Source organism: Empidonax traillii, unplaced genomic scaffold, assembly GCF_003031625.1.
Source record: "Empidonax traillii isolate 1590-97213 ecotype Southwest subspecies unplaced genomic scaffold, ASM303162v1 scaffold1008:size296636, whole genome shotgun sequence".
NCBI lineage: Eukaryota > Metazoa > Chordata > Aves > Passeriformes > Tyrannidae > Empidonax > Empidonax traillii.
In genome coordinates, this window is record NW_020956201.1 from 1 (window position 1) to 10279 (window position 10279).

A 10279-nucleotide genomic window follows, 5' to 3' on the forward strand; every position below is an offset into this window, starting at 1 on the left:
GAAAAAAATGGAAAATATCCAAACTAATTCTTCACATGTTGGCATTGCTTTATTCTGTGGTGTGAAATGGTGGAGATTTAAGTGTGCAAAATTTTGCAACATCAGCATATCAGACAGATCATTATTCCTGGCATATGGAATAACTTTGAGTCTCTTGTGTCACAGAAGTTGATATTTGTTTCCCAGAATGGCACCCATTTCAGTTCCCTTTTGGCATCACAAGTGCATCACTCTGGAAGGCACACAATGCTTTTCTCTGATCATTAGAACATCCAGCTATCCAAGAAGGTAGATTTAATGCCTTGCATTTCCATGGTCCATATTTAACTCTCCTTTTAATGCTTTCCTTGCTGTCTTGTAGAATTAATATGTCTTCAGAAGCTCACTTTACCAACAGTAGATACACCCATTCTGTTTGTGCAAATGTTCAGGCCTGAAGGTTGCTTTCCTACTGATACCACATGAACATTTTTTCAATATTGAAGTAGAAAATAAGATTTGAATATATTTTACAACTGAAAATGCCTCAAACTTAATTTGACAGAAGAAAGTAGATTTAATGAATTCTTATTATAGGGTGACAGGAAAATACACAAAACAACTTTTCTCTGGTACAGCTTTTAGTGTGAACATCCGTCTCTACTGACTGGAATTAACCATAAGCAATCCCACTGTAATTCTTTGGGAACTTTAGGGCTTTCCAGGTTCTTTCTCAGGGTGTTTGGGAAAGTGTTACATTTTCTCCCTGTGCTAGTATGTTCACAAAAAAAGAAGTAATTTTCCATATACTCAGAGCCATTTCCATCCTTTAGACACGTGATTAAGTCAGTCCATAATTCATCTAGACTTGGTATGTTGTGGTCTTTGAATTTTACCCGGGAGAGGCAATTCCAGTGTGACGTTAATAACCAGCCTGTAGTCTGGTTGCATCGTTATGCACAAATCTCTTCAAAAATGTCTACATCGTTTAACTAACTCATATAAAGCTTGTTCACGGACTTGTCAGTTTGGCTTCAAAAGAAACAGGTTTTTACCCATTTCAGATCAAATTCTCCCTTAATTTAGACAACACTCAAATGCTTTACAGACAACTTTAGAGTATTTTATAGAATCATGTACATTTGATGAGACGACTGGAGGCCATGTAGTTCCATCTGCTGCTCAAAGTGGCTCTGGTTAGAGCTCAGGGCTGTGTAGAATGAAGTCCTGAACATCTCCAAGGATGGAATTTCCTCATAAACCTCTGTAGGCCCCTGTTCCAGTGCGACTGCCCTCATGATTTCAAAATAATAATGATTTGTGCAGAATCATTTTTCCTCATTAATTGAATTATATAAAACTCATTCATAGTATCATCAACCACACACGGGAAGATGGCATGTAATGTGTTTGTGAATGTATGTGACAGGTGTAACTAGTTTCAAATAATTACTATTCTATGCTAATGACCATGGAAGCTCATTAAGATTATATACGTTCTATAATTCTACCATTTGAAAGTATAGTGGAATTCAAATTTATTGGGAATGCTTTTATGGTAAATTATGCTAGCTCATCTGCTTGTGTGATGCTGTATGGCAACCAAAACAGCTGATCTTCTTAATTCCCTCCTGAAATTTTAAATAGCATGACATGCTGTCCATTGCTGTCTGAGTTTAATCATTGCACTACCTTAATGATCAAGTGTAGTTCTCACTGAATTGAGTTGTAAGTGCATTCCTCAGCACTTCAGAAAAATCATCTGCTGATCCTTAGTCAAATGCATTGAAGAAAATACATTGTTTTTTCTAGGCATTCAAATACGGGTTCTGGATGTTACCAAAAAGGAGCAGATAGAAAATCTGGCAAAGGAGCTTGAAAAGATTGACGTCCTCTGTAACATTGCAGGGTAACCAGCTTCTCTTTGATACTGCTCTTTTTCCAGTTTTCTCTGTCCTCCAGAAGTACCTTGTTATTTCAGTGCATTTTATTTCTTTCATTTTAATGGATTTTGTAACTTTAGTACAAATTTTAATGTGTTTTCATCAAAACTGAACTTTTTGTGTGCAGCCACGTTACCCAGGACAAGGTAGAACAGCTCTGGAACTTAAGTTCTCCCCACTCTGTGGGTACCCCATACTGATGGTTTTGGCCCTCCTAGCACAACAGCGAGCAAAGTTGATGGTCTGCTAATGCTCTACTTATTTTTTCTATTGCCAAGTATTTCATTGCACATATTGAGTCTGCCTTGTGTCCTTGATACTCATCACTGTTACTTGCATTCTTTCAAAAAGCTCTTTTCCCTCCTTTACAAGGTTGAAAGAGTTAACTACTGCAAAATAGTGATGGAAAAACATGCATAAAAAGCCACAGAAGTGTAAACTAGAGACAGTAATCTACTTCCTGCACTTATTCTAGGTTTGTTCATCATGGAACCATTCTGGAGTGTGAGGAGGAAGACTGGAACTTCACTATGAACCTCAATGTTCGCAGCATGTATTTAATGATCAAGACATTCCTTCCAAAGGTAAGGCTCGATTGCCTATGATTTCTAGTCTCTGCTGCACTATGTTTTAAGTGTGAGAGGTCTAAGTTAGCCACTCTGGCAGCATGGGATTTGAGATAAAAAAGCAAGGATGCAGCTTTGGATAGGGAAGCCCTTAGATTACAGTGATCCTGCTGTAAAAAGGATTCTCTGCATTTTATAATCTTTTAAGTAGACAATTTATCTAAAGGATCTTGTAGAGGAGATTAATTCAGGGGTTTGCCCTATGTAATCTGTAACTAAAATCCTTCAAATGCTGAGCAGTGAGGGAGCCATTGCAATACAGTGCTACCATATTATACTACAGCACAGAACGGCACAGTACCACTGCTACAAAATATTTATAAATAATGTATATTAACATTAATTTTAGGGAACTCTGGAAACTGTCTTGTGAAACAATTCAGTGACACTGAGGCTAACATGCTGGTTATAGCAGAACAACAGTTTGATGAATCTGGCAGTTTGAGGGTGCTTGTTTTTGACATAATAACTAGGTTTGGGTCTACAAAAACCTGTGGACTGAATGAGGTGTTTGTATTCCTGTAAATGCAAAGGCCAGATGTGGAAGGTTTGACTGTGACTGGATGATGACTACTTTTTTCAGTATTGTTTCAGTCCTTTTTGTTTGGTTAGTGTTTTTTTTTTTTTTCTTAGCTGAACTTAATTTTCAAAGTTGGTTTGGTTTTTTTTTCTAACAACTTCATGCATATCAGGTTTTAGGATGCCTAAAAAAGGTTATAACTTAAAGAAGTTTAGCTACAATCCAAAGGTGTGAGAGTATTGTGTTTTAATCTTCTCCAAAACAAAAAGGCTTTGAATGGGATCAGTGAACTGCTGCATTGGTGGACGACATGAGCAGATGTCTGTGTAGGATGACTTACTGTGGGGACAAGAGGGCCGTGATTCACAAGTGGCTATATAGGAAAGAAGTCCTTTCCTGGCATAGTCTCCAATCCTGACATTACTTAGGAGACTTTGAGTGAGAACTTCAGGCTCTGCTTTACTGCTTCAGTCAATGGCACACCTATCCATGACAGTTAAGCTTTGTTACCCTGAGTATCAACTGCACATAAGGCTGCTCTGAGTGTTGATGTGGGCTGTTTTACTGACCCTGAAGATAACAAAATAGTTTGCATTTGAATGACATAAGTACTCTTTTGCAGATGCTTAAACAGAAATCTGGGAATATTATAAATATGTCTTCTGTGGCATCCAGCATCAAAGGTCAGTAACTCGCCAGAGTTTCTTATATAAAACTTTAAAATGATGGGCATGCGAAGTCTATATTGCACAACTTTGAATTTAGAATGTCCTCTAAATTCAAAGTTCTTTCTAAATCCTGTGGAGGGATGCATTTAGAAAAGTAGGAGTGAGTGAGCACATCAACTCATATATATGCAAGGAAACATGGAAAATTGCAGAAATGCCAAGATCCTTACCTCTGAGCTTTTTCAGTGTTTTGTAGCATCCTTTTTACAAGTTTTTATTAATTAAAAAGGAATTACTTCCAGTGATATCTTGCTGCGTATGTTCTTCAGAGAAACAATGAAGAAATGACAACTACATAAGTGCTATAGCTTTGCTTTCCAAGGATGCCTGGTGGTGACTAACAAATGGGTTTCTGCTGCTGCTAACTGTTTCTTTGTTACCTTTTCTAGACTACTCCCCAAACTTATACTATTGAAAGATTTTGTGCTTTCCTCTAGTGTGTGCCTGAGTACAGTTGTGGCAGTCAGCATTCTAGCTAGCCTGCCCTTATGGAGAGGATACAGGGGCTACAGGAAATTCTGGAGTCCAGAAGCAGGTGCCTACTGAACAAACTTGCCTCTCATTTCTTTTTTTTTGTTTGTTTGTTTGTTTTTTCTTCTTCTTTTTAACCATCTTTCTACGCTGCCTTAACACGGACCTTCGGTTAGGAGTTGTGAACAGGTGTGTATACAGCACTTCAAAGGCAGCAGTTATTGGGCTAACAAAGTCTGTGGCTGCTGATTTTATTGAGCAAGGCATCAGATGCAACTGCGTATGTCCTGGTAAGTGTTCTTACATTATTCTGTGAACTAGGAGCAGATACTAGAAGACCAGATTTAGTTTGGCATTACTAACAAAGAATAGACTGGCCAGCGGCAACTAAATTTACCAGCAGTCTAAAAGAACAGGACATGCCTGAAAGATTTCTGAGATTTAATATAGAAAAGTTGTTACTTCTGTGGTTAAGCTGTATGTTTAATCTGTTAACCCAGTATGTGCACTTTATATGTGTGTTACAGAGTATTTGAATGTTTGTTTTCAAAGGTACAGGCTAGGAAGTCAGAAGCAGGCAAGGGCTAGCTAATGGGCTGGCCACTGTTTAACCATCAAAAAATCATTGAATCTGATTCTCAAAACTCTTGCCTTCTACTGAAATTTAGAATCCTATGCTATATTGGTGGCTTTGCAGTCTTTCTCCTGAATTATATTATGAAGTTACACAGAGGCATTAAGACATACAAATAGAACAAATAAACTGCTTTTTTTTTTTGGTCATGATTCCTGATGTAGTTGATTTTTAAAACCAAATTTAAAATTTTGCTTAGGAACTGTTGACACACCGTCTTTACAGGAGAGAATCAAAGCCCGGCCTAACCCAGAACAGGTGAGAAAGTAATTTATTAGCTTGACCTGTGCACACATATGTTTAACTCTCTTTAAAAAAAATGCAACCAATTAATATATAGTGGCACTTCCGTCCATTTTCAAGAATGTTGCTGATTTAAGAGTACCATGGATAACTTAACAGTAGTGTCTCCTTTGATAAGTTTCTACTCCACAGTCTTAAAATGCCTTGGAAGGATACTATCACTAACAGAGGGTCTGTAGGGTCTGTCATCCCTGGAAGAAATTGCAACTGTTGATTAAGGTATCCAATGCAAAAATGAGGACATTTTCTACCCTGGCATGTGGCAGCCACAAACCAGTGCAAAACCATGCTAGGAAGGGCATTCTGGCCTATGCATTTCAACATTATTGGGAATGCTTAACCGTACTGACTAGATCACTGTAAGCTCTCATTTGAAGCACCTGGAATATCTACCACCAAAGGAAGAAGGATTTACATTGCCTTTATTCTGGAAGCAGAAATTTAGGTGCTGTCTAAAAGTCTTGTACTTTTTTCCCAACCTGAAATTCACATCTTATATTTTTCTAGCATAAGTTCCCTACTTGGTGCACAAAAGGAAGTTATGACTAGAGGCCTGTTTCCAATATTGCCTTGTACATGTCAACAGATTAAAATAATTGCTTTTTTATTTTTGATATACCAAATGCTTCTGTAAATCCAGGCACTGAAAGACTTTCTAGCCAGACAGAAGACTGGTAGGATGGCTACTGCTGAAGAAGTGGCCCATCTCTTTGTGTACCTGGCTTCTGATGAAGTAAGTAGAGAACAATACAATGTCCTGTCACAGCATCCCCACACTACTTCGCTGCCTCACAGTACAGAGTATTTGTTTCAGAATGATTTATATTGTCTTTGAGCTGGATTATTAGAAAAATAAAATAAAAAAAAAAAGTGACCATCTTTTAATGAGTTCAACCTGTAATACAAAAAGTACTCTGAATGTTGACAGTGATTGCAAGGCACTAGGTACACAGGCCTGGTGGTTTCATGTCATCTGTGCAAACTGACTGACCCCAGATCATCTTGAATGCTAGAAGAAATGGGCTTGTTTTCTTTTTCCAAGCTTGCACCATGGCTAGATCATGTTCTAAGGAGGTAGAATTAGTAGTCACCACCTACCTTTGGTATTCAAGGGCAAAATATTTGCGTAGAACTGCTGGAGATTTTAGCTAATGCTCAGAGTGAATGTGCCCTTTCAGCATAAGGAAAACAATAGACCCACTGAGGTCCTTACACACCCAACTCTTGATGACCACTGCAAACACCACCAGCACTAATGAGCACACATCAATGTTATTCCATCTACTACAAATCTCAAAAACTGAACTGTATTCCTCTGAACTTGTCCAGCAGTCCTAATGTGCACATCAAAATATTTTCATGGATTTAATTCAGTCAGTGTTGCTATCTATCAGTAATCTGTTGCTCAGTTTCATCTTGGTTTTAGTATTTTTGTAACACTACTAATTTTTTCCAGTCAGCTTACAGGGTTTTCAACCATGTGTAAGACAGAATTCTAGCTTTTCAATAAATTCAGTATGCTTCAGTACTGACATAGAGAAGAATATCAACAGTTGCTTACCACACTCTCTGCATCATCTAAATTTTCAGTTAGGTCTCCTCATAATTATTGCCTGACCTAGTCAGATTCTGCTCAGGTGAACAGAGCTAATAACATAGTGTGAGGCATTTATTTCTACAGGTAAGCTATCTGAAGTCTAGCTTATGTGAATTTGTACACTCAGGATGCATTCTCATCTTAATGCCTCTGATAATACTTTAGTCATACTCCCAAGAGTTAACTGAAAGGCTTCAATTTCAAAGTTTATATTCAGATATTTTATTATTTATTCAGGTATTTTTGTAAAATTAAAAAAAAAAAGGGATTGTACAAAAAGAAAGCAGATTTTTTAATTTAAAGAAGTAGAGTTTCCCTATAATTAACAGCCATGAAAAATTAGTTCCAATCATTGTTCTTTTTATGTAATTTCAGTCTGCCTACGTGACTGGCAATGAACTAATCATCGATGGAGGATGGAGCTTGTGATTGACCCTCCCTGCAAATGGAAATTTTACCATGAAAGGCAAAAAGTGAGGATGGTGTTTCTTGCAAAGATTTAGATCACGCACATGATATCTTTCCAAACAAATTTGCTGCATTTTTACTGCTATTTGCTTCACTTTTACTCTTTCTAGACTGATCTTACTGATTCCCTTTTCCTTAAACAGTGAAACACTGGAGTAAAATGTACTTCATGTGGCTTCAGTTTATGGCAGTTCCAAAAACATGAAAGAATGTTTAAGATTTCAGAGGGCCAAAAATATTATTCAAGGTACAAACTCTGAGTTGTGTTTTAAGCAAATATGAGTGAGAGGAATTGAATACCATCTTTATTCCCATCTTACAGAGTTTTTTTGAAAATTAAACATTCACATTTAGATTTTCTACTAGCATTGAGAGACTATCTAGATAAAATGGAGCAACAACTATGGAATCAGCCAAAAGGATCCTGAACTAAGTATGGTTTAAACAGAATAAAATAGAAATAATAATAAATTTGAAGATCTGAATGTTTGAATCCTTTTCTTACTGGTACCAGATGTTCCTATAATAAGAAAACACACTAGTTGCAAACTGTAGTTGAAAACACATTCTGCTTTGAAAGTTATGAAATAAGTAGTTTTCTACTCTGTACTATCATTAACAAAATATTTTAGAACTCTAATAGCCGTAGAAAAACTGTCTGAATTGTTGAAAAGAATGTTCCAAGCCTGACAACACTTACAGATCCAAAGTCAGAGCTACAAGCTAGTCAGACAGGTAGATATGTGGTGTGTGAGCAAATGAACTTCCTGCACACACATCAAAGAGCCAGTGTACTCACACAGCTGTTCTGTGCAACTGCAATGTCCATTTTCCAGATCTTGGGCAAATTAGGCTGCTGAAATCTGGAAAAGCAGTAATGCAAAAGGCAGGGCAACAGATTACCATTAGAAGCAAGAGGATTGGCCACTTTCTGGAGTTTGGGAGAGTTTTTTTGTTTAAGCACATAACCACTGTAGGCACTGTCTTCATGAAGCAGAAACGGTGGAGAGGAGCCTGCTCTAAAGGTTAAGACTAAAGCTTAGAGCGTTTTGAGCTCAGAGACATGTAGTGATACAATCAGTTATAAAATGAGTACATTAACTAGTACAAAAGAGGAGAAATATAGACCAGAACTGTTTCTTTAATTCTATAGGTCACTTCTAAAATGATCTTGGAAGTATCATTACTGTATCTCCTCTCCTCTGCTTTCATGTACAGAAAGTACTATGCAAGAACATCACTTGAGCAGGCATGGATGGGAGGGATATGTGGGAGAAGTATTCTTAAATACAAGGGTGGATCTTTATGCCTATGCTTCGCTTCTGGCACAAAAGCAAAAGGAGTAGATTTTACCACTCTAGATAGAGCCAATATATTCTTCCCCAAACTGATGCCCTAATACTGGATAAATACTGTAAAATCTGTATGCTAGGTGCTATGCTTTGGTGCTCTGTGCTTTATTCACAAGTACCAATACAGTTCATACTAAAACACAAGGCAAAGTTTCTCTGAAAAGGACTGTTTCTACAGGGGTGTGTGTTGATGTTTCTGTTGTGCTAGCATATGGTAGCTTTGATCACGAAACAGAAACCCATTATTGTAAACTCTCATACTCTGAGTAAAAAACATAGATCCTGACCCAGAGGCAATGAATAACCTGAATTCCAAAAGTATTTGTTTTGCTAAGAAACTGCTTAAACGCAACATGAATGACATGGGCTGACTGCCTATAAAGATGGATACTTTTAACAATTGCTCACAGCTCCATTTATCTAGTTCATGAATGAGGCTATATGTAATTTCATTTATATAATCATATACATCAAATATATATGTAAGGAGGAATTAAAGAATAAATGCTTCTGAGTATGATTCATCAGTAATCGAAGTACAGGAAAAAATGTAAAATATTTTGTGTGTGTTTCTGTAACAACAACTGCCACGTTTATAAAATTATTGCTTAAGCTTTTCAATATTAGTTGAAGCATTAATATAAATTACCTGATTTCAAAGATAATGGAACATGTGTTTAACCTTTAATTTAATTATGTGTTTAACCTTTACCTTTAATCATGGTTGGCGCACTCTGGCCTTGTGTAGTTTGTTTATGGGGTTTTAGAGAATCTAGTATTTCAATCAAGTGACCCTGGCAGCCAAGCAGGATCAAGCTGAGGCAGAAATTCGGAGTTATCCGAAATGGCTCCACCAATGTTCACTGACATAAATTCAAATGTTAAAAGTTCAGGCTGCCAGGATACTGTTTCAACGGTTATAGGGTTTAATGTGAAGGCCAAAGTCCTGCTTCTCTGGTAGGCATAGAAGGCTTACCTTGAAAAGAGAGAATTTCCCCACTACAGTAACACAGGAAACTTGCACTGTGTATTCCGAAAATATAATTAAGAATGAGAGAAAATTCATTATACTTATTGCACACTGAGCTTTTATTACTTAACGTTTGTAAGCTTACTGATGATCGTAGTATAGAGATGTTAATCAAAAATGCCTTTTTCTTTTTTTTTTTTTTAATGCTCAAGGCACTTCTGCAAGGGCGTTTTTAGTGGTACGCCAAGAATCTGGTGCAGCAGAAAAATAAAAATCAGCAGAGCTTGCTGTCTTTTGCCTTATTAGTGATGCTTTTCACGGATGTGTTAACAGCTGCAATTCTGAAATGTGTTCTGTCATGGGGTTTTTCAGCAGACTTGTGGGAATTATTAAAAGAAATGCTTCTTAATGCTCTTGTGACCTCTTAGTTCCCTGGTCTGTTTTTAATGGAACTGGGTAATTCTCTTTGTTGTCCTTCCACTCCAGCGATAATATAAAGAGGCTTTATGACTTTTCAGATTCTAGGTCAAACTTTTCTCTTGTGGGGGAGGGAGGCAAAAGACTTCCACAATTCAGAGTCCTCCTGGAAAATTTAATCTGATCAAAAACCTGTTGTTTTTTTTCCTCTTGAATTTGTAGTCAGCTTAGTTCTGTGTGTAATGATACTAAGAGCAGAGTTGAAAGTAAG

At 37.2% G+C, this 10279-nt stretch overlaps 1 protein-coding gene across 1 annotated transcript; it reads left to right on the plus strand.

Moving 5' to 3' along the window:
- Positions 1 to 1751: 1751 nt before the first annotated feature.
- Positions 1752 to 7754, plus strand: BDH2 (3-hydroxybutyrate dehydrogenase 2; the record flags this gene model as incomplete). Its single annotated transcript, XM_027904090.1, has 7 exons — positions 1752 to 1888; positions 2398 to 2506; positions 3691 to 3751; positions 4444 to 4557; positions 5101 to 5159; positions 5845 to 5937; positions 7177 to 7754. Coding segments are annotated over 7 exons (627 nt in total), but the record flags the coding sequence as incomplete, so codon positions are not given.
- Between the last annotated feature and the right edge of the window lie 2525 nt (positions 7755 to 10279).